The 25458-nt window shown below is 41.6% G+C and overlaps 1 protein-coding gene across 6 annotated transcripts in view; it reads left to right on the top strand.

Moving 5' to 3' along the window:
- The window catches only part of tfeb (transcription factor EB), a 31423-nt gene extending 6076 nt beyond the window's left edge, over positions 1-25347 (top strand). The window contains exons 1-12 of one of the 6 annotated variants that reach the window (XM_020593025.1): positions 4535-4555; positions 7439-7534; positions 13895-13999; positions 14126-14296; positions 16269-16367; positions 16570-16752; positions 17475-17564; positions 20461-20578; positions 20809-20865; positions 21225-21300; positions 21467-21623; positions 21708-25347. In XM_020593025.1, the coding sequence (XP_020448681.1) occupies positions 13970-13999; positions 14126-14296; positions 16269-16367; positions 16570-16752; positions 17475-17564; positions 20461-20578; positions 20809-20865; positions 21225-21300; positions 21467-21623; positions 21708-22271 (1545 nt within the window). In that variant the 5' untranslated portion in view covers positions 4535-4555; positions 7439-7534; positions 13895-13969 and the 3' untranslated portion in view covers positions 22272-25347. Of the gene's footprint in view, positions 1-4534; positions 4556-5515; positions 5674-7438; positions 7535-13894; positions 14000-14125; positions 14297-16268; positions 16368-16569; positions 16753-17474; positions 17565-20460; positions 20579-20808; positions 20866-21224; positions 21301-21466; positions 21624-21707 lie in introns of those variants that run through there. The other 5 variants (XM_020593027.1, XM_020593028.1, XM_020593023.1 and 2 more) reach the window with 5 other exon arrangements.
- Positions 25348-25458: the final 111 nt, after the last annotated feature.

Genomic DNA, 25458 nt, shown 5'->3' with positions numbered 1-25458 from the left:
TCCACATTGAGAGGAGCCAGCTGAGGTGGCTCGGGCATCTGTTTCGGATGCCTCCTGGGCGCCTTCCTAGGGAGGTGTTCCAGGCATGTTCCACCGGGAGGAGGCCCCGGGGAAGACCCAGGACACGCTGGAGGGACTATGTCTCTCAGCTGGCCTGGGAACGCCTTGGCATTCCCCCGGACGAGCTGGAGGAAGTGTCTGGAGAGAGGGAAGTCTGGGCATCTTTGCTTAGACTGCTGCCCTCGCGACCCGGTCCCGGATAAGCGGAGGAAAATGGATGGATGGATGGATTAACTGGTACATCGCTACGCACATGCTATCACGAGCCGCATCCATTTTTATTTTTGCAAACACAGTACGCTGCGTCTGACGTCACGTCCTCTTCTGCGCAAGCGGGTCACCTCAGGGCCGTATACCGTTCACACATGAGACAGATGGCAGTCGCATTTAAATGACAGTGTGAACAACAGCGCAAAAAAATCAGATTTTGGCAAAAAATCCGATCTGAGCATTAAGACCTGCAGTGTGAACGTAGTCTAAGATATTTAATAACTTGTTTGCCAGTTATAAAAGAGGGAGGGAGAAGAAATGTAACCATTTCAAAATCGGGATCAACATTTACTGTTATAAATACTTTTTACTGTAAGTCACATGATGTCTTTGGTTACTTCCTTAGACCAATGTTCAGATGTAGAAGTATGAAATTGGCCTTGATCAATATTGAACATAATTTTATCAATAGTAGATATGTCTCAGTGGTCATTATCACAGTTCTGCACTCAGCCCACGTGTATTAACATTTTTGCTAGAATTCTTTCCCTCCTCTTTGTTAGGGATCCTCATGGTCCCAGTCATCTAGGTTGAAATTCACTGGTGCACTTTGTAAGGTCGTGTGTGTTGTATCTGTGTGTAGAGACAAAGCATTCCTGTCCGCAGTGTTCAATTAAAAATTGTCCCCATATTTGGCCTGAGGACAAGACATGGATGCATGATCTGACACACGCTCTCATACAACACGCACATACAGCATACTGTAGAGAGAGTTGCTTTGTAAGCTTATCTACTTGATATCACCCTCTTGACCCCTTCTTGAACTTTGTGTTTTCAGTTCCTCCTGTCTTCACTTCTTTCGCACATTCTCACTGTACTTTTGCTCTTTTCCCAAAGGAGCCAAACAGCCACATTCTTCACATTTAATGGTTTTAAGTTTTCTACCCATTGAGGATGTTAGTAAGAGAATGGATGGAGGAGTAATGAGAGTGGGGTAGAATTGGGATTTTTGTAAAGGATCAGGTTTTTGCTTTTTGGTGTGTGAATCAAAATAATTGTGTGTGTGTTTATCTTATCACCCAACTCATCTCTGTGATGCCTTTCATTCCATCTCTCCATGCAAAAAGAAATGCTGTGCAGCTGGTTGTCTAGTTACTTCACTGCTCACAAGCACCCTCACAGATTCCCACATTTGTTCAGTATTGATATCAGAGTATTTAGATGCTCCATACAAGGAGAGTGTGCGCTGAAAATAAACCTCTAGTAATTAAGTGCATTGTGACCAGTACATCCAGCGGAAACCGCTTTTATAATAATACCTTATAGATCCTTGCGTATTTTTCTTCTTGTAAATTGATTCCCACTTATTTGTGCAAAGTTATGGAGGAACAATGCAAAAGTCCATGCATTGTGATCAATATTCGTTTTATTTGGTTAATGTCATGGGAGACGGCAGGCGATGTGCGTTGTAAGCCACAGAAGGAGGTATAACACTCATGCACGCAACTTGATGTGACCTCAGGTCATATGATGTAGTACTTATAGCACGAGGAAGTGTTTTGTCATGGTCTTTTATAAGAATAAATAATTTTAGTAGAAACAAGTCTTAGACAAGCTGATTTTGAAAAGGAAACTCCTTAATAAAAGAGCAGAGAAACATAATGAATGTAGGTGCTAGCATGGTTTGGGTCCATGTGTTCCCTTGAGGGAAGGGTCATTGCAAATCAGTACAGAGTTGTTCTGAATGTTCACCTTTATCCTATGATGAAACCTCTCCTGATGAGAGTGGTCCTTTCCAGTACGATAGCACCCCCATCCATAGGGCACAGGGGGTCACTGAATGGTTTGATTAAACTTATGTCAAACATGCTGTGACCTTCACAGACACAAGATCTCAAACCAGTTGAACACCTATGGGAGATTTTGTAGCGACGTAATCGATCATAAAAACAGGAGGGAATATCTTTTCGAAGAATGGTGTTCATCCCTCCAGTAGAGTTCAGTGCAGTGAAGCTGTTCTGGTGACACCTGGTAGACCAACGCCTTACTGAGACACTTTGTTGCAATTTCCTTTCACCTGCCTGTATGTGATCTACACATATATCTTACCGTATATGTTATTAATGAAGATTTACATTGAAGGTTCCGGAGCAGGGTCATACTTCTCAAACCACACCCTTACTGGCACATCCCCTATTTATACTTTTTTTTTTTTTTTTTATTTTTTTTTCTCCCCCCCCCCCCCCCCTTTTTATTTTGTTCTTTTGTCCCTGTTCTTCTTCAGTCCGCTCCTTCTCTCTAGTTACCACGGGGGATACACTTGTCCAGGAAAGCAGCAGCCTCCAATGAGTCCCCTAATTGATGGATCTGAACCTATAATCTTCCAAACTGGTGCCAGACCTGTTCCTGTCACCTCACAGGATTCTGTTTTCCTCACTAACTTCTTTCTTATTTCAGTAAACTTCTAAAATCTACATTTGAAAGCGTGGTCCCTGTTAGTGAAATATATTATTATTAGCAGACTTTTTGCCTGTGGCCTTGTCTGATATTTTGACAGGACCATTTGTCCTACTTAAAAGAGAGATAGCCTAAGGTCAGAATAGCCGGGTCAGGCTTCACTCAGACATATCAACGCAGTCGTTCAACACTTCCAATAGAGCTACAGTGATAGTCTATATATGCAGTATTTGTTTGCAGCCTTTTTGCAGCCATGGTTACGAATGGACTAAATGATAGGAAACTCACTCGCCGGACATTTAGAGTGGGTCTTGGTTTGTGTGCGTGTGTGTGTGTGTGTGTGTGTGTTTGTATGAATGTATGTGTGTGTTTGGGTCTGGGCTCCTCCATAGGCCATTGTTAAAAGAGTACAAGGCTGTCTTGGTCAATGATTTGCCCTCCTACATGTACGCCAAATGATTGGCCAGACTTGATAGGAACGCAGCTTTTCTAACCAATAAGCTGAGGGCCTGGAGGGGTCCTGCCCCTGGACCAAAATAACCCAGTAAATACATTGCGGGTACTATGAGAACTGGAGCTGACCCACTGGTGAATACTTTGTGTACAAACAAGGGACGCTTGTCAGCTGGGTACTGCTGGAACTGTTCTCCTCTGTTGTGATAGGCTCTAGCAGAGTGACACTTTGATCAAACAAGCTGCTGTACATAACCTTTGTATGAACATATTGTATTTGTGACAACCTGAGGAAATTGAAGACAGTCACACTGAGCTGATCTTGCACTAAGGTTTGTCAAGGAGGAATCACTATAGTGATAGATATGCTGTTGTTTTTGGGTTCCAGAAAAGTAAGTCAGGTACCTGGATTCACAGCATGTCACCTAGTGATGTGCTTACTGAAATGTAAGGATATTCCATGTGGTTTTATTAGTGTAGGCTTCAGAAACTGTGCCACACTGTTTCATCTCAACTGTTATAAATGGCTCTTTTTTTATTTTGAAGAATTAGTGCTTCTTGTATAATCAACTGCAAAAAGCCACAGCTGTGATGTCTCTGTTTAGAGCCGTTTGCATCAACCAGTTGCATCTGCTGTGGCTGTGCACATTTTTTAAAGTACATTCTTTTTTTGTGGCAGTTAAGGATTGTGTTAACTAATACTACGTGGACACAGATTGTCTGCAGCAAAGACTATTGTGCTAATTCCTGTCTTCAGGACTGTGTACAGCCTTTGTATTTTCATCTGTCTTATTGCCATCTTAGCAGTCAGACCTGTGTGTGGGAGTGCAATCAAAGAAGTAAATATGTCATGTTCTGCTCCTGACTTCCCGTTGGAGACTCTTATTTTGAAAAGAGCTTCTGGGTTATCATTATCTCAATCTCCCCACTGGCAGTCAGTGGCTGATTCAGATCACCTGGCTGATTCCATTTACCTGTTTCTTGTTGTCTCCACCCTTCATATACTGCCTTGTTTCTGTGCTCCAGTTGCATCAGCGTTCAGTGCTGTGCATTCCTGTCATCACTTATTACCAAACCTGTGTTCTGCCTGCCTGATCTTTGTCACCAAACCTGTTACCTGCCTGGTTCCACCCATGCCACATCGGCTGCATGAAGTGCCGTCCTGCTATCTCCTGTTACCTGTCCTCCAGACCTGACCCCTTACTACCTGCAATCTGATCCACACCCTGCCTGACCCTGACTCTCCGGCTGCCTAGCACTTGCCACTTGCTGAGCTGCAGTGTTTTTTTGGGGGGTGGGCGGGGGGTTCAGCCATCTGTTCACTGGACCTGTCTTCTGTCTGCTCTGACTCTCTTCCAGTGATACACTTTCTGACGTAAGTCACCTGAGAACTATTGTAGAACTGTCTTAACTGTTTTTTTGGTTTATTTTTTTTTTTTTTTTTTTTGACAGCCTATTTTGGTTGACTTTGGTGTGTGTGTGTGTGTGTGTGTGTGTGTGTGCGCGTGTGCGTTTTTGGAATTCAGTAACTAAGCTCAGTTTTTTTTCTCACGGCGTCTGGGGCCTGCCTTTGGTGTATGGAGTATTTTTTTTTTTTATATTTTCCTCTCTGTGGAGAAGTGTTCTTGTCGACCTGGCCAGCTGTGTTGTTGCAGTCCTCTCCCCCCCTGTGTGGGATTAATTTATCAACCATCTTGAATTTTGCTGTTACTTGTAGTAGAGCTGAAACTGGTCAGTATCTGGAGAGGAGACTGTATTGAGACCTGCGACTCATCAACCTGAGTATATCCTCCCCTGACGACCCAGAGACGGTTCCTCAGTCTTACCTGCATACCGTAGCCTTTTTCAGTTTTTGCAGCTCTGCCCCTTCTTGTAAACCTCTTTTACTCTTTTCAGTGTCTGCTGAGTCGTACGTTTTGGTCAAATGTTCTTGTGGTGGGGGGGAATCCTGACAAAATGCTGATATATCACCTTGTAGTCCAGGGAAAAAAAACAAAAACCACACAGACCAAATAAGGAATTGCTTTCAGGGTTTGTGTATTTATGCATGCACATTTTTGTGCATTATTATAAACAAATGCTGTGCACTGCCATCAGAAAGACTGAAGGAGGAGGTACACTTTAGAGCGAGAGAGAGAGAGAGGAGTTTGCTGGAGACAGGGCTCTCCTTGTTGTTGTGCCAGACTACAGCATTCAGTCTAATTTAGGGGAAGAGGAGGAGAGTGGGAGGAGAAGTAATAGGAAGCTGAGCTGGTGGTTAGAGAGAGGGAGGAAGGTGACTAATAGAAGCTGTCACCCAGCCTCCTGTAAGTCGGCTGGTTGAGGGAGGAGTGGCCTCACAACCAGTGAACCTGTATATGTATGCACTGCTTGATCTAGCCCAGCCAGCAAACAAGTGTCTGTCCCTGTCCGTGAGTGTGCGTATTAACACATGGAGTAGCAGATATTTCTTGGATACACAATGTTGTCTTTGGGATAGTTGGAGAGTTGCTGGTAAGAGTCCAAGTTCATATGTACTATACTAGACAACATGTATTACTGTAGATGTAACACCGTCAGTCTGAGCTGCATTCATGCTGGTTTGCAGTTGAATCAGAGATGGAACAATTTTGAGCAGAATTTGTTTAAAGTGTTTTGGTATATGGCATATGCAGCAGCAAAACAAGCATTGGTTAAACTTGCTGTTGATATTGAGTTTGACCTTTCAAACACAGAAATGGGAACTATAGTCATTACTGCACTGTTTAGCAATGCATGATTAGTTACAGTACGTGCAGCTAAGTGGAGGCAGAATGCCAGCAAGATGGTACTGAATGTGTGGCCGTTTGATAGGGAGACGGTGGAAGTTACTACATGAAATACAACAGTACATTTGTATGCTAAAAGATGCCAATCTAAGAAATGATGGTAAACTGGGGTCAGTGTTGAGACCTTTTGTTTAGAAGGCTGTCTTGGGGGATAAGTTACTATCCTGTGCTTTGACTAGATGTATTTCTCAAGGTCTGAGTATGCATGTGTTGCTACACATTCTATATACAACTTGTCTAACCAGTTTGATTAGCTTGAAAAAGCCTTACTAATTATACAAGTACTTTTATTTTTCCTAAGATTTGTTCTTAAAGCGTGCCTCAGTCCTGGACATTGTGGGATGACAAACAGCTTTGGTTTTTTTTCCCTCAGTTGCCTGCACAGGAAGTTGCTTCATTGCTAGCAAATCTAGGAGTTGTGAAAACTAATGGATGGAAAGGGGAAGTGATGCATTGTGGTTATTATTGATGATGCTAGTCCATTGTCTCTCCTGTATCTCATTGTGTTCTATTTTGATTAGACAAGGCTGGAAGTTGAACTGCTATCTTATTGCTGACCTTTGCTAGTTTTACACCACTCTCAGTGACCTGAGGAAATCAGAACTGAGTTGAAAGGTTCACAGTGAGCGAGGGCCCCTCTTGGTCAGCTCTTTGTTAGACTATGCTTTGAAGGTGCCAGGCATTGTGATTCACATACAGAGCTAATGAGTTATACTGACTCATTCAGATGACCTTCAGAAAGTCGGTTAGTTAACTGAAATGCATGTTGATGGTAAATCCTGTCAAAGCATTTTTTGAGATCTTGCATTGAAGTTCCTATCCAGTGTAGGTTCATTTACAATCTAAGGACAGTGGCCTTTTTACAGCAGTAGTCTTCTCAACCTAAATGATGGGAACAAAAAAGAAGATGCAGTGTTTTGAATATTTCACTTAAGTATACTTCAGTTTGTATTATAGAATCTTCATAATAACACGTACCTCTACTCATGTGAAACATGGAGGTGTTAAAGCATGTCAGAGTGCAGAATTGACACCATGATGGCCAGAACCAGCTGCAACACAGATGCAGCGATTTGCCATGTCAAAAAAAAAAAGAACTGAACAATTGAATCAAAGATGATGTCTTCAGCAGAACGGCACAATTAAACCTCAGAACAATTGTGAATGGCCTCTCACTATGTGTTTATGCTTGCGTCTAACCATGGTCTGTTGCTTCTGCTACGGAACGCCTTTAGTGTGTGTGGCACACCTGCTGTTTTCCCCCCTCTTGAACACACCACTGCCTCTTGTGCTGCTTATCCACCATTATCATAGTAACATTGTTACAGCTGTTTATTCCAACTGTCCATTTTTGAATATTTACATTTTATAACCAGTTGTCTTTTTGTTTTTTCCTTTACCACATTATCGCCTCTCTTCATCCCTCTCTGCCCCATGACCTTCCCATACAGGTCACCATCCACTTTGTCCAGCGTCCAGACATGTAACCGGCAGCATAAGCACAACGTATTCCTCTCTGTGAACTCTTTTCTTTCCCTCACAAACAGGTAATTTTGTGTGTGTGTGTGTGTGTGTGTGTGTGTGTGTGTGTGTATTTGTCTTTCTGTATATGCTACTTTTGTGGGGTTTTTTGGCCCTTTTTGCATTAACATAGCAGACAATCCTGACTTGTATACTGTAGAAATGTGAACAGTTCCTTCTAGGATCTTGAAGTGGCCAATTTTGCATGCATATACAGTCCCTCTATGCCATAACTAGTGTCAGTTGTAATTATTAGTAAGGTACAATTAGGAAGGTTTTTAATATCTAACGCAGAAACATGAACCAACAGAATACCAGCCCTGAGTGTTTGAACATGATGTCACTGTCCGTCCATGTGCCAGTCTGTCTGCTTGTGTATGCTGAAAAGTTCATGTTCGGTCGCTAACGGATACAGCTGTTTGCATGTGGGTGAGACCAAAGAAGAAGGGGTAAGGGCCCCATATTTGCCATGCCAGCCCTGTCACATAATCCTACCAGCCTTTCTGGAGTGTGTGCAGTGGTTGAAGAATATTGATGGTGTAGGTCTGCTCACATATTCTGAAAGAGTCTACCCAAAATCCATCAAACTCTGTAGAGCATTAATGCATAGGCACACTTACCCTTTATGTACATGGCCCCCTCTCACCCCCGCCTACTCACAAACACACATGGATAGATGCACAAAGATATCACATGCACATAAACAAAACAAAAAAAAAGCAAAACACCATGGCCCAGGGGAACAGTGTGTTCCTGAAAAGGAGAACAGAGAGCAAGGGTTGAGGTTATTTTAGTCATTAGAGCAAGCAGACAGCTTAATGCGGAAAGGAGGTGTGTTTGTGCAGTGATGGAAAGACTAAAGTGCACAGTTTGGAATATTTTTGATATTAACAGGAAGCTGTTAAATTGGAAGCTTATGGTCAAAGTTTCCTTAAGTATCAATAATTTTTTTTTGCCATGTCATGAGTGAAACTGAATAGCTCTTGTACCGTTTGTCACAGTAGGGCATATTCAGGTGTTTCTGCAACCCCGAGGGATGCTTTTCCTGCTCTTACTACCTGTGCACAACAGCTGTGATCTTGATGCAGAATGTTTTTTTGCAACTGTTTTACAGCCCTTTTAAATAAAGCTGCAAAATGTTTGAGTTTTATGGCTACATACATGTAAATGCACACATTTTTGTTTGAGGGCATCAGAGTATGTGTGTACTGTATGTGCACATACCACATTTAACTGGTGGCTGTCAAAAAGGCCTTCCTTGGCATTGCACTGTCACTTCTAAAAATACATGCTCCACAAATTAACACCGTGTCTCTGAGCACAGGTGCCCATGGCCCCGCACTGTCCCCAAGTGTGCTTGTATGTGTTGGCCTTTGCTCATACATGTATAGGAGATCATTAAAGCTGTCAGTGCATTGTGCACCGAATGTTTAATGTGTAAAATGTACTGCAAATATATTTGTGTGTTGTGTGCATGTTCTTGGCATGCAAATTTGACTAATCAGTGGCACAATCTGTAACTGACCTCATGACCCAGGCTTCCTCCGCGCTGCATTCTCCCACTGGTTGTCAGTGTTTAAAGTGAAAGGGCTGTGACATCACAGCATCAGACACACAATGGCCACTGTGTGCTTCTACCGCGTCATAGACGCCTGCTTACCCCAGTAGATGCCAGGCAATGGGAAGGCCCATGTGTGAAATCACATTGCCTGGTGGCAGTGTGTCACCATACAGCTTTAGGAAGTGATATCCTGTGTGGGTGTGTCAGTGTGGGTGTGTATGTGTTAAGGTGTCAAGGTGTCTACATACTACGTGTCATTACATGCGCAGCCCACAACATAAATGCATTCATACTCGCGGCACTAGGAATTGTCACTGTGGAGGGAATGAAGTTCTGGATGATGAGGAGGAGTTGTACTTGTGGTATTTACTGTAAACCAGAGAACGAAGATGATACTTTGACCTCTAAACTCGTGAAACCAAGGTGATGAAGTGCACACAGTATGTCTATTTGTTTAGGTGTAGCACTGAGGTCACATACTACAGAGCCAATCACGAGTAAGGAGAGTTAAAATGACTGGCTTGTAGACCTGCTGCATTCTGTGGGGTACAGGGTTTGTGGTGATCCTTGTATGACCAGAGTGAGAGGTATGTCTGTATATTCAGAATGAAATTGGGAAATTTCCCAGTGGGTGTTGATCTTGTGATTGTCATGGACAGCATCTCAAGGTGTAGCTGGGGGGAGAAATGTGTCCAGTTTGGGGACTTTCAGAATCACTTCTCTGCTTTTTGCAGATGATGTGGTTCTTTTGGTTTCATCAGACTGTGACCTTCAGCATACATTAGGGCAGTTTGCAGCTGAGCTTGAAATGGTTGGAATGAGAATCAGCACCTAAGTCTGAGGCCATGGTTTTGTTGAAAAACAGTGGATTGCTCCCTTTGGGTTGAAATTGGGTTCCTTGTTTATTAATGAGGGCAAAGTGGAATGAAATTGACAGGTGGATTGGTGCAGATTCAGTAGTAATGAGTGTGTTGTACTGGACCACTTAGATGAAGAAAGAGCGAGGCCAGAAGGCAGAACAAGATTGTTAATAAAGTGGCCGAAAGGAGTTGTCCTCTGTGGCGTGGCTGGACTTGGCCTTGGAGATACGACAGAGTTTGGACATCTGGAGGGAACTCGAAAATAGAGCCACTGTTCCTTTGAATCAAAAGGTAGTGCTGTAAGAAGTACTCGGATTGGTTACTTAAATATAAGCAATAATACAGTGTAAAAAATACTGTTGCAAGTAAGTCTTGTATCCAAAATGGTTTAAGTATTGGCATAAAGTACCCATTATGCAAAATGGCACAGTTTACATTGATGTACATTTAATGTTGCAGCTGGTAAAGATAGAGATGGTATTAACTACCTTACATGCTAATAATTTGAATTACTACTGGGTAGCTTGTGACTCTTGCACTAAGGATCAATATCTTATGAATGTACTGTTTTAGCAACCTCATCCAAAAAAGTTAATTTGATCACAAATATAGCAAGTACAATATTTTTCTCCAAAATGTAGACAAGACCAGGTAAATGAAAATACTCAAATACAGATGTCAATTGTATACTTAGTTACTTTCCACCTCTGTAAAAACGGAACCATCTGAGGTGGTTTGGGCATGGTGATTAAAATGTTTCATGGGAACCTTCCAGGTTTTTTTTTAAAATTTCTTCTGGTACATGTGTAGCTGGTAGACCAAGAATATATTGGAGGGGCCATACAGTATACCTTATCTGGCCTGGTTATGTCTCAGGGTCCCCAAGGAGGAGCTCCGAAACATTGCTGGGTAGAGGGACATCTGGACCACCCTACTGCCTGTGTTGGCTGTGCTCTCTTTGGATGTCTAGTTTAATTTATTTATATATAGATGGAGCTAAAATTTGCCTCAAAGGGTTTCACAGTCCGTACTCCCGAATCATAGAGTACATCCCTGGCTGGCATTTCTAACTTGCCAAGTGAGTTCGGAGACGTAATCACCCCATTTGTCAGACTATAAATAAACTGTGCAGCATTCCACCAGTGTGTGTACTGTATGTGTGCACACACTTGTTTGTCTAAATGTTAAGCACCTTCAAAGTGACAGTTGCTACACATGGGCCTTCCTCTAAATTTCCAGATGTAAACAGCTGCTATACAAATTGTTCTGCCAGCACCAACAGTTATGAGTGTTAGAGGGATGCACTGTTGTGGTTAGTTTGTGTACTTTTTCTTTATGGAGATGAGTATTTCAGTTTGGGTAGTGTGAAGTCAGCCTTTCCATCAGTCCAGGTTGTGGTACATGTTTGTGTTTTTGAATGTGTAGCTCTGCATGGGTGTGAGCTATCCAATGGGCACAAAGCAGGCAGTGTGTGTGCCCCTTCGGGTACTGAAATGTACACTTCGGACAACAGGCAGCTTCAGTCCTTCTCAATAGGAGCTGCCCTTCTTATTGTACCTCAAGCACAATGAGCTTTTCTCTCCTGTGTCCTTCTGTGTTTTTGTCTTTATGACCATATACAGACAGTGTTTCTGATAAGAGATTGGAGGAATCTGATTCTGATTGATGTTACTGCTTTTCTGCATCCCATCTCCCTACACATCACACATATTAGAATAGGAGTTAGGTTCTCCATCTCACCTTTTGTGAGTCCAGACTAGCTTAGTCATGCAGGGAATAAATACAAGTCATTGCAAAACGGGAACTATCAGTCTGGGAGTCCCCACTGAGTGTGTGTGTGTGTGTGTGTGTGTGTGTGTGTTTGTGACAGTGTATGCATGAGGGTGTATATGTGGGAGAAAAGAGGAGATGTTGTAAAGGATAGTGGTTCCCCATGGTCTTTTTGTTCACATGATCACCAAGGGACAACAAGACCACATGACACCCACACGACCAAAGCTCTCTTGAATGTCTCTTTTTGGAGAAACAGAACTGGGGCAAGAGATTATTGCTGCTAACCAACTTCCTCCCAGTGTCCTATTTCAGAGTTGATATGCCACCACTTATTGGATGAAGTCAGAATGACACAGGGAGTGTGCCTGGAAATGCTGTTTGTTTTGCTTTAGGTGCTGAACGTGTGTGCACAACAGGGCTCTGGGCCAAACTGTTCGGTCAATCATTATTTAGCAAAGTGGTAATTTAGAACTAAATTATTTGTTACTGTGATTTGTTATTGACCATGTGATTATTTATCACTATTAGAATGTATTTCTTTTCTTGTCTGTCCTTTGTGTTCCACTCTGTACTTGGCTTGAAGAAGATAAAAGTTATGGCTCATAATGTATAAACGTGCGTTTCAGTTTGTGAAGCTGAATTTATATAAAGGACCATTCAAATATGAGAGTGCTGTGAGATTTTTGTAATATCTCTTAAATCTAATTCACAAGTGCTTGACTGCATAATAGATCTATAATTAGAATGCTGGAGCCAATCTTTAACCTTTCATTAGTGGGTATATGACATAACTAAGTACTCTATTTTCCTAAGACAAAGTTCTTGCTATGTATTGGAAAGGGCATTAAATGCCGATGCATTTCAGAGGCTCAGCTTTTGCTCATTTACTAAAAGTATTTTGTACATCACTGATGCCTGAACATGCAGCATGATCAGTTTTATGTTTATGTACAAGACAGACATCACATGAGGAAAACTGTAGCACTGAATGCTCTAAGGCATTTAAAGACATCTAATCACTTGGTAAATTAGGAATATGGCAGCCTGTTTTGAACAACTTGTAAAAAGTTGGAAGGAACAGTGAGTGCCTGTATAGTAATGTATCCAGCCTACCCAGTGGAGTGGCACCAGTGGGCAAAGTCCAAGGTCATGGAGTTAATAGAGCTGTTAGCCTAGCTCAAGCTAATGTCTTCCAACTACTACAAAGCTTTCTTCTTAATAGGTTGAACTGAATCTTGTGTATTTAAAATGTATAAACATGAAAGACAGGTTGTAGAAGCAGAACTGTGGACTGATGAATATCTAGTCTTTGAGATGACTCTATAGCCCTTTCCAGCTACAAATCAGCAACTCTTGATCGTAGGTTTTCTGAGATCTCTTTTGCAAGGCCTGGCTCACATCAGCTGATGCTGCTTGTAAATAGCACACTGACTGTTTGTTTCTATAAGTCTAGGTAGTTCTAAACCACACCTCTATTCTTGTTTCATAGATTGAACTCCAGGTTTACACCTGACTCCAGTTGATGTTTAGTGACATCACAAGCCTGGTGTTGACATTACTTTTTCCACCATCATTTTGTGTATATTTAATGGGTGTGTTCAATAAAGACATAAAACATGACTGTTTGCGTTTATCATCTTAGAAATATTTTGTGTTGATATTTGTGACTTCAGTGAAGATCAGATCACTTTTTATGACCAATTTATGCAGAAAACTAGGAAACTGCAGATAGTGCCATTACTTACATTGTTTATGTAGTAATGTGATGTGGGTTTCACAGCTTTTAACCGAAGTTATCTGACCTTTGAGTGTACCGCAATTAACATAAACCTACAGTATGTTGTCTTTTTATGGTTGAACTGGGGAAGGTAAGGGCCAAACTACTTTTACAGTCCATTTCACTGCTAAAAGTATATCACAACATTGCACACTTCCACTCTCACAGCTCTAGTCTGACATTGAATGAGGCTCAGTTGAGGTGGAAGTGTTTACACACTGAGTTTGCTTGTTATATATTATTGTTTTGGAGCTACTGCAGATCTCTGTTGGAGAATATTACTTTTTGCAGCTATCATAGCTAATGTTACCTGCAGTTCTATTTTCTTTCCTTGTTTTCACCTTGTTTTTTCTCTTTAATTCCCTTCTTCCTCTTTCCAAAGTCATTTTTTTTTCTTCATCCTGTTCTTCCACAGCTTCCTCTACCTCTCGGGCTGGACTGTGGTGCATTGACGTCGGCTCGCCCTCCCCTGCCCCCTTGCCCTCCAGCAATGGCCTCACGCATTGGGCTGCGAATGCAGGTACAACGGAGCTACCTTCCACCATCTAGTATAAAGTTAATGCAAGAAGAACCAAATGCAACATCACTCATCACAGTCAGTTTATAGGTCCAAATGTTTTAACATTCCTGTGGCGTGTGTGTCCAGCTAATGCGAGACCAGCTGCAGCAAGAGGAGCAGCGTGAGCGGCAACAGCAGCAGCAGAATGCAGCCTTACAGTACATGCAGCAACGTATGGCTGGGCCACCTGCACCCACCCCAGCTATCAGCACCCCACAGCATTACCAAAACATGCAGGTTCCTGTGGAGGTTCTTAAGGTCAGTGGGGAATCAACTGACCTTAAGAACTGATTCTTTTCATCATTACATAATCTCTCTGTTGTTGTTTTCAACTGATTTCTTATGTAAAGCATTGCTCAGTTAGCCAATAAAATCTTGCGACATTGCATTTTTCAGAGGCCAGGATGATATCTTTAGAGACATCAAGCTATTGAATTTAGAGTGAAATGAAAACAGAAAAATGCAGCAAAGACGTAGTTTTGAGAAGCGGGAAACAGTGGATTGAGTATGTGCATTTTGTCATGAGTGATGCATAATCTGAAGGTTGGAAATGGAGGTATTTGGGCAGGAAAAGGAAAAAATGTGTATGTACATAGAACCCGCTCCATCCATCTACCTAGTATCTCTTTTTTAAGACTTGGCCTGGACCAACATACAGTCTGTGGTAGTAAAATAATGAGTGAAGTAAAACCTCTGTCACTCACTTCAAGTCCAAATGCAAATGCACCACAAAGACAGACTGCTAAGCAGTTCTCTTTGAGGAGATTGGAAGAAGAGAGAAAAGATTTAAGTGGGGTTCCAAAAGGACATTGGGTGCCAACACTTCTGTTAATCCACTCACATGTTGGTTAGGAGACAGCAGAGACTTCACTGGGTGACTAGGCCTCTCACACAGCAGCACCGCCACACAGTAAAATCAGGAACACATTTGTAAACGACAGAAAAATGTACTTGAGCAGCAGGGAGACAGAAGGGGGAAACAGCCATAAGATAAGAGAGGCTGGACATGCTTTGTGATAGGACAGACAGGAGCGATGTAGATAGTCTGAGTCTGACAGGGACAGATAAAGCTAAAGTGACATTTTGCCTGATTCCAAAGATGCCTGTGTGTGTGTCCTTATCTTTGATGGTGTGTTTATGCAAAACACCATTATGTGCACGTCTTTTTTGCATAATTTTGTAAATCTGTGGAGTTTGCATGCAGTGCTTACTTGTTGTATTGACAGTTTACTCTGTGTGCATGCATGTGTTTGTGTGGAACTGTGTTTATGAAATACCGGTATTTAGAGTTGTCAGTATTTTCTTTCTTGTTGTAAATAAGATGGGTTGTCTATCCATCAGGCCCACTGAGCCTGTCATACTAAAAAAAAAAAAAAAAACCCACATGCATAGTGGGAGGGAGTGGGAACATTTATTTACTATCAAATTTCTGGTTCATTTGATACAATCTGGCAGTTAGTTATAGAACAGAGTAGAGGTTGGAGGGTCTTCTCGGTGGTAATGGGGTGTAGGTCTGCTCTCTACTGAGCTTTACTCTTTGATGTGAAGGAATGAGGCTAGCCCATTACACCAGAGGGGTTTAGTGTGGCTTTATCCCACTAGGCAGTACTACTTACTTACTGCTCTTATGTCTTAGTGCATTTCTTTGTTATGGGACAGGGATAGTAAGGTGTACATCTGAAGCATTGTGGTATGTGTTTAAATGTCATGCTGAGCTAATTAGCTTGTAAAACATGCTAAATGTTTATGTATAACTTATTGTGTAATTGTGATTGCAGCCCTGTGTGTACAGGGATGGGAAGTATTGTTGTTTGAGCTTGAGATGCTAAAATCTATGCATGTAGCTTGTAAATTATATATACATTTATATAATTACTCTATATGCTAAAAATAGACTGGAGTCTATAAGTGTGACAGGCGAAGTGTACTGTTAATACAGTTTTTTTTTTTTTTGCTTCTAAAATTTTTAAACTCCTAATTTACATTAGTTTTAGCTCAGTTATCAAGTCTCTGTGATACTGTTACTGTATATGGTATGAGTCCTTAATCATTTGGGATAAATCAGTTTAGGTTTAAATTCAACAGATTACTGCTAGAAATCTTGTACATCTTATATTTCCACCAAACAATTTATCAACAAGTAATCATTAACAGGAAAGAGTTGGATCAGTGTATAAAATTATTAACTGAATAAGAGTTAACATCACTTTACTGTCTGTTTCTAATACAGGTACAGACCCACCTTGAGAATCCTACAGACTACCACATCCGCCAGTCTCGGAGGCAACAGGTGAAAGAATATCTGTCTACCACCTGTGCCACCAAACAGGTAACTGTCTGGGATGTATTTACTTTGTTAGTCTGTCTTTCACCTAGCTCAACACCTGTATATATGGTGTGTCTTTCTATTTTCTCGTTTGTCCAGCAGTCCTCATAGTATTGTGATATAGTGATCTGGGGGGTAGTGGGGTACAGTGGTCTGTCTCAGTATTCATTAGCTTCATTATTTCCTGCTCTTTCTGTGTCTCTAGATGGTACATGCTGTAGCAGGGCTGATTCCACCCTCTCCTCCCACAAACATGGGACCCACGGGAGGTTCTGCCCCCCAACCCCTCCACTCCCCGCACATGCGCACCGAGCAGCTCATGTCTGGAAACAGCGCCCCCAACAGCCCCATGGCCATGCTCAACATTGGCTCCAGCCACGAGAAGGAGGTAGATGCGTGCAAGTGTGGGCAGGCAGAGACATAAACATTTATCCCTAACCATTTTATAAAGTACAATTTACAAGCAGCAACAAACGGAGCAAATATTTTTACAATATGACTTAATTACACGTCTATATAAAATTATGAGGATTGATTATTACCTGCAAAGTGACATTATCTCCACATCTTATGAAAGCATAATGATTTGATTGGTCTTCGGTAGGCTGGAGCAGCATTTGCACTGTGAATGCACTGGTGTTATAGTAGGTGTGTAGATGATGTATCAACTAACTGACACTGGTTATCATTGGAGTTTAATTACTCCATTATGGCTTTGTAAGAGTAATTACAGCTTAACGAGTGGTAGGGAAACTGAAGGGCCCTTTGTACCTGGCAGACTTTGGCCCGCTCTCTTTCTCCAACTCTGGACCACTCTTCTTTCTGTGTCTCAGCAAAACATGCTTTACCAGTTAGCCTCCATGACATAGAAGTCATCATTTCTCTTGACCTGCAAACAAGTTCTTTACCTGATGTCTTAGATGCCATCAATTTTCAGGTGCTTTAATAACTGTACAAGTAGTAACGATATGTTCAGTGTGTTGTCTGCTTAACATTACAATAGGAATCAGAGTGTAACCTCAGTTTGAAAGTTTTGAAAGTTGACTTTATAGTTCCTTAAGCTTTTCTTAATTACATTACAGTTAAAACTTTTCCCTGCTTATTTTTCAGATGGATGAGGTCATCGATAACATTATCGGCCTGCAGTCCAGTTTTGATGAAATTCAGTCATACGTTGACCCTGTCCAGATGCCAAATACAGTAAGTAGAGCCCACATAGGAGAGATAGTAAGGTGTGCTTGTTGGAGCACTTCAGTTTTATTGCCTTTTATGTGACTAATGTACTTTGCATCCATCTGGGTTCTTTTTCTGTCATATGTTTTTATTTGATTATCACCAATGACTTGCTATAGTAGATGTTTTTATTTTTTTTGTACAAAATAAAATAAAAAAGTATATGTTTGGTAAAGTTTTTTTGAAATTGTATTCATATGGCAGGGTCTAGTACAAATTCTGTGCATAATATGCCATAAATACTATATGGATGAGGTTTGCACACAACACTGGAATTCTTAAAAGTTGTAATAACTGACTATGTAGCTCTCTGAAACCCTCCTCCACTTCAGGACTTATTTTGAGCCTGACTTGACCTGAATGACTCAATGTGTTGCCAAGTCATCACTACTCAGACTTTGGCTTTTGGGTAGTTCCTGTAACCACTGCTGCTGCACATTCAGGGCGTATAATTGATTTAAACACTAAAATTTCACCCATAAATTATGTTGAGCATAGTTACAAACTGTAGGAAGGGCAATGTTAGGGAAGGACTGCACAGTTCCTTGTGTTTGAGCGAACAAACTCAGAGCATTAACAATTAAACTACTAGGAGTTACAGTTCAACTTGTTTACAAGACATTCAGAGGGAGCAAGAGGTAGAGAGGGAGAGGAGGGAGGAAAAGACGGGAGGAGGGAAAGGGGGATGAGGGCAATTTGTGCAAGGGGAAAACAGGCTGAAAGTCCAGTTAGGGGAAAGTTCACTCTTGTTTGGTGGGGAGCAGAGGTAGAAGAAAGACTGGATCAGTGCTGCAGAGGTCATTCTCCCAGGACAGGGGCGGCAGTACCAGAGAAAGCTGCTTTTGCCTGAGAGAGAAGAAGAGATTGTTCCAGACAAGTGAGACAAGCAGCTGAGGATGAGGGAGATGAATAAAACCTATGCCATTGTGGAAGTTATTGAAGGAGAACAGATTCAGCTGGTAAGACACTGAAGCATTGTTGTTTTTGACTGTTTGGTTGGTGTTATAGGAGTTGGCTTTTTTTTTTATTATTTATTTTTTGGAATAAACCACAGTTTGGACTGATACTAACTCCCAACCTTGAGTCCCTGATTATAAGATGACCACAGCAGACATGGCTAGGTGGGGGGAGTTAAATTTTATATATATATAGTGTATTGCAGCTATAGTGCACCACTGATTACATACAATCCAGTTTTACCTGGATTTGAGTTGATGCTGAGCATCATGTTGGGGTTCACCGTGCATTTGGAGCAGGCATAGTTTGCTGCAGGCTGCTTCCCAGATCTCTGTGTGTGTGTGTGTGTGTGTGTGTGTGTGAGAAAGAAAGAAACCCAGTCTCCTGTAGCTTTATCTAATGGTATGTTTTCAGTATTTGATTGGTTTAATCACTGTACATGCATATTTTTGTATGCCTGTGTATATATATAATATCATAGTGAATGATTAGATTGTGATTGATCAACCCTGAGGATGATCAGTGTTTGTCAAGCTAGTACTGTAAATGAACTGAAAGAAACTCAATGCACAGATCAATAAGTTAACGATGCTTCTATTTCAGAACATATCACCGATGCTGTAAAGTTTGTTTGCTTGGAGTGTTTCTGCATTAGAATTTCACCAGAAACTAAAATTCCAGTTTTGTTCCTGACTGTCAGACCAGTGAGTAAAACTCACCTGCTAATCCTAATGGAGATTAAAGTGGCAAACTCTTGTGGAATTCTTGGAATTGCAAAGTTTAGTCAGCGCCGGGAACACCACCGAATACCAGGCGCGAGTGAACGGTGTGTGTATGTACTATATGGATGGTTGCGCTGAGCCATAATGAGTCCCAGTCATGTTTGCATGCTCAGTTGAGTTGCATGAGTTCTTAGTAGAGGGCTGCCTGTAGAAGTATGGTGGTGGCTGGGTAATAGGTTTTTTTGTTTGTTTGTTTTATATCATCAGCGGAAAACTTGAAACAGCCGTGACAGAGTGAAGCATTAAATCCGTTTTGGATTTTGTCACTTATCGTGATGCAAAGATTTATTTTTAATATTCTTTTAGAGAACTGAGAACTGATTATTTAAATTTGTCACCTGAAAATCAGAACATCATTTCCTCCATTCTCCAGAGGGATTTTCACTTCATCTCCACATTCTTTAGATCTTTGGTGAGATTTTAAACACACCATTTACACACAGAGCCAACATGCAAAGGTCTGTGTGTACAGCAGTTTATGTAAGTGAATTTGTTTAATCACAGCTCACACAGTAGCCAGCTGATAAGGCATCTTTTCCTTTGAGTTCTTTATCTTTCAGGCCTCATTAGCAGTGTCACTGTTGCCCTTGCTTCAGGGCGTACGACAGGTTTGGTAACAAGGCATAAAAAATCCATTGCCCTCATTAAACCACACAATTAAAATGAAATCACATCTTTTTAGGAGTCTATACAAAACTTAATCACCGCAGTTACACAATGTCTAAAGTGCAAGAGTTTGGGGAACCTCTCCGCAAGTGTTCAGGAGATGGAGAAGGCAGAAGAGAGGATCCAGCCATAAAGATAGATAAGACGGATAGGATGATAGTCAATAATTACTGTGTGTTTGGCAGGCTGATCTCAGGTGTGATATTATTGCATTATCTCCTGCTATCGGCTCTTTACAGCACACTAAACATGAACACTGACTTTTTAAAGCTACTCACAAGGTGTATGAAGCTGTAAATGAAGTGTCAAGGAAACACACGAATAATCCAGATCCACACCAGTTTGACTGGTGACATGTTAAGTTGCCTTTGTGCTCTCCTTTTTTTCCCCCTACATTAATCAAGATGCATGTGTAGAATATTTTCTAAATGTGTCTGTTTGCATGTGTGTCTCCCCAGCTCCCTCTGTCTAGCAGTCACCTGGATGTGTATGCAGGTCCTGGGATGAAGGCGCCAGCCATTGCTATGACCAGTAACTCCTGCCCTGCCAACCTAACCATCAAACGAGAACTGTCAGGTGCAAAAATCAAAGCTGTTCACACTACAGTAACATTACGATGGCTCTCTAAACTTGGTCAAGCTATTAAAAAGTTTCTAAGTTGTATAGAATAGTGTTTGCCATAGAGCGACCATTTGCTTCCATCTTGTCCTGTAATTTATGTTTTGCCATTTGTTGACATCACTAAAAACTGCTTGTGCTGGGACGAGGGTCGTCTCAGTTGTTAATCGCTTTTTGTTATTGCAAAGACACAGAAGCCCGTGCGCTGGCCAAGGAGAGACAGAAGAAAGACAACCACAATCTAAGTAAGTCTTTCCCTTAGTGTCTACCACCTTTTCATATCACATGCCTTTAGAAACATATGTGCGCGCGCACACACACCGTTTTCTGTGTCTCGCAGAAGGAGTTTTACACAGCCTTATGCTGATTCAGCTGACACAGTGCAACTAGTGAGTGGATGGTTAACCTGGTCATTTCTGCTGTTCTGGCACTTGAGTGTAATTGCCTGTGACTGTGTTCCACAGTCTATCTCGCAACAGTTCCCTTTTTGACCACTTTTCTTGCCTTTAACTCCTGTATTTTTGTCTTCATAATGTATTTTTCTCTCCCCACTTTTTTTCTTCCCACTTCTTCTGCCTCATGTCTCTTCTTTTTTCTTCAACAGTTGAAAGGAGGAGAAGATTCAACATCAACGATCGTATCAAAGAGCTGGGCACCATGATCCCCAAAACCAATGACCTGTAAGTTGCTTTTGCTGCACTGTGTTAAAAATGTTAAGATAAAATGTTAAATGAAATCCGTCTCTGCCACTTGTGTGTGAACATCGCCTGTGTGCACTTTACTGTGTGTGAACATCGCCTGTGTGCACTTTACTGTGTATGAACGTTGCCTGTGTGCGCTTTACTGTGTGCATAGTGATGTCCGCTGGAACAAAGGCACTATATTGCGGGCATCTGTTGATTACATCAAACGCATGCAGAAGGATGTGCAGCGGACCAGAGAGGTAGAGAACAACTTCAAACGAATGGAGATGGCCAACAAACAGTTGTTGCTACGTATTCAGGTAACACACACTCACATGCAGAAACACACAAACATAGCAAGTACATTGATAGTGATGATGGTGCCCTCCAAAAACTGTCTACAGGAGCTGGAGATGCAGGCACATATGCATGGCCTGCCCAGCACCTCCCCCTCTGGCCTGAACCCAGCTGATGTGATGTCTTATATAAAACAAGAGACCAGCCCAGAGGAGAACCTTTCTCTCTCCCAAGTTCAAGTCCACCACCATCCCCAGCACCTACCCCAGAACCAGGCTCAGCACCAGGCCCAGCAGCACCACTTTTTCCCACAAAACCACCTCCACCCTCAGGGCCATGTTCAACCTCAGCCCAGGCAGCTGCCATCGCTGTCCCAGAACCTCCAGCCACCTATCCAGTTCCCAGCTGTAGGCAGCTCCCAGCCCTTTGACTATGCCCAGTCGCTGGACTTGTGCGATGGGATACCCGGCTTTTCAGACGGCATGTCAGGGCTGGGAGACCTGGGCGGACTGGATGTCCAGGGAAGGAGAGGCGAGCTGGGCTTTCTGATGATGGATGAGCCCTTATCTCCTATGGGTGGAGACCCGCTGCTCTCTGCTATGTCCCCCGAAGCCTCGGTCGACTCCAGCCGCAGATCCAGCTTCAGCATGGAGGATGGAGACATACTGTAGACACATGCACTCATACAAACACAAGCACACATACAGAGGGTGCAGTAAACGGCTTAAAACCGATGGTACATCGACACAAACTTTGCAGCATCCACAACAAAAAGAAATCAGCTGTCAGAGGTCACATACTCACAAAGCACACACCCACAGCATACAGCACGTATTATACACAATCTGAACATGCACGTATGACAGTCATTTGAGGTACAGTTATCTGTTAACAGAACAAGCAGAAGAAAGTACGCGACATTCACAGTGGAAAACAGTGTATAGTGCAACCACTGCCACTGGCACACATACAGGTTTGTGAGGAAAAGTGAGCAGCATGAAACAGTGTCAGGTCAGGAGTTATAGAGCACACTTTGCCTTGTTTCCATAAAGGTGCCTCTGAATCATAATTAAACAAGGGACAAAAACCAGCAGTTAATTAGATTGAAGTTATCAGATACAAGGACAACGAAGTGCATGGTCTCACTTGATAGAGGACAAGTTATTTTCCCCTTTACATCAGCCTCTTTTAGTAACTGTAAATGATTGAATGATGGTGAATAAAATGGAAATAGCTTTATGGTCCTGCATGCATAACTTATCTTCAGGAGATGCAGTCCAGTCACTTGATTCTGTTCCTCAGTCTGCTTTTCCACAGTTAGCTTTAGCCTCAATCATTAGCTGTGTGCACCTGCTAAGCTGAAGTGTATTTTCAAAGTGGACATTGTAGGAGGCGGATGTTCCAGCTTTCAGCAAAGCCCTTCCCATTTATTGCATCTACTTCACTTCTGGATGCAACTGTCTTCTCACAAACATCTACACACACACTGCTGTCCCTCAGTCTCCACACCTTTAATACCAACCAAATCTGCGGTATGTCAGAAATACTCAGGAACTGTAACAGAATATATCATTTTTAAGCAGATGGTAATCTGGAGTGTGTCAGGGCCATAACCCCCATCAGTGTGCCTTTTTCATTCTAGCAACTCTTATCAAATGCATGTTTTTATAGGTTCCATAGGTCATAAGGGTTTAGACTGAATATTGAATTCAGTTATGCCTGTAAATACTTTGTGTGCATTTGTACCAGCTATACCTTTGACAATGCTCTCACTAAGTGTCTTTGTACTAGAAGTACAGCTTGAAGGAAAGGTACCGTAAAGTAACAGGGTTTGATGCTAGTTTGTCCCAGCAGGCAGCAGCAGTAATCTTCACATTACATTAGCACACACGTCCTTGTATTCACACTGTCACCAACAGGCACTCATTAAACATGCAGATTCTCCCCTAATACACCCACATGCATTATAGTGCTCCCATACATACAGTACAGTCAGCAAGTCTCCTGTGCTTCAGTCTCGCCCTTGATGAACTGAAAGAAGCTGCCAGCTGCTGAGGTGAACTTCAGGCCTGCAGTTCAACCTGCTGCTGGAGTCTGTTATCCCAGGGCTGCTGTTGTTGGAGCAGGCTGAGGGGGACCCGAGTTGGATCTTTGCTGTGGTAGGCCTGGGGCTTGGCTTTAATTTGTGATAGCTTATGATCAGTGCTGATTAAGGTAGAAAAAATAATGAATGGTAATTTTTTTTTTTTTGATCAAAAGATGTTTGTATTCTTTATTATAGTTTGTTTTTAACTATATCTCCCAAAGCACTGCAAACTGTTATTGTATTGACTTTGTACATGGAAGAATTGTGGAATAAGATTTATTTCAAATGTTTTATGCCACTAAGCCACTCAAATGTATTTTATTTGTATTTGTTGTATTGCTTTTATTTCAATTTTATTCCAAAATTAGTCTATCTTGTCGTCAGAGCCATATTCTTGGAAGTACACTGTAATGTGCCAGTAATGTTTCATTTGGGGATGGGGCAGCCATTTTTAAACTTCAAGTAAAGTTTGAGAGATGAAGTGTGTGTACATATATGTTGCCATTTTTATATAATTGGGTTTTTGTTTTTCTCTGTTGCAATTTTAAAAATTTATGCCAGACATAAATGAAAGTTTATTCTTGGATTTGATTGAATTCAAATTGCTCATATAATGAATGTAAGGTTTACCAGGAGTCCTGGTCACAGGTTGGTGTTTTCTCCACACCTCCCTTTCTCCCTAATTTTGGTTTCTATGGAGACCAAAAATGTAACATGTCACATAAACTCTGGCCTGAGGAGCTGCCATGGTGACTATGTGTTTGTCTCTGTCTGTCTCAGTCTTGTGCCTTTGCCTTATCAGCCACAGTTTGATTGTTGTACTGGCACCCAGCAAACACTCCGCAGAGCTGCTCAGGCCTCCTTTACCCATCCTCTAGAGGGCGCTCTACAGGGCAAACTACACAGGAAAACGTGGGTTTGATTTTACTGATATGTTTTGCCAGAGTCCATTCAATTTTAATTTTTTTTTTTTATTACTGATTTGAAAGATCAATGTTTGTGTGTGTATGCGTGTGTTTTTGTGTGTTGTGTACATGTGTCTTTGAATGATGTGGGGACAAAAATGTTGCTTCACATAGTCACATGTTTTTACATTGATTTGCTGCAGAGGTAACATTCACTTGTAAAAGGATTTTGTGACATCACAACTGACTAGTATGTGGCTTACACAAGCATGATGTGGAAACCAAATCTCACGCACATGCACTGAGATTTTCCCATGAATTAAAATGTATATGTGTCTAACTACTTAAATGTTTGTGCAAATGTGTTAGGGATTATGCCTCATTGTCTCTGATGCCTATGTGGGCAGATGGTGGATTAAATAAACCTAGTAAATATTAGTACTTTTTGTTATCCACCAGGGGGCACTAAAGATTTGCATTTCAGAAGACCATCTTCTGTCTCCTTAAACTTTGTTGTGATATTACTGTCACAGCAGTTACAGAAAGGACTGCTCGGCCATGTAATTAACCTTTTTTTTTTTTTAAGTACTCCTTAAGAACCCAATCTCATTTTTGCTTGTTCACAAAAAATGGAAAGAGAAACTGATGCATAGTATGTTTTTTGTGAAGAAAACCAGCAGCAGCTGTTGGACATATTGATTGCTTTTTTTTTTTTTTTGTTTTGCTCTGGTGAATTAAACCTTTTTAATAAAATCTCCCGATAAACAGTATACCACTTCCATTATCTGTATTCAAAAACAAAGTGTGTTCTCAGAGGCTCATATTTCATTTGCTTGACTTTTTGTTAACCTATTTTTCAGCTCTTTC

The sequence above is a fragment of the Monopterus albus genome, unplaced genomic scaffold (assembly GCF_001952655.1).
Source record: "Monopterus albus unplaced genomic scaffold, M_albus_1.0 scaffold18.1, whole genome shotgun sequence".
Classification (NCBI taxonomy): domain Eukaryota; kingdom Metazoa; phylum Chordata; class Actinopteri; order Synbranchiformes; family Synbranchidae; genus Monopterus; species Monopterus albus.
This window is presented reverse-complemented; position numbering and strand designations above follow the sequence as displayed.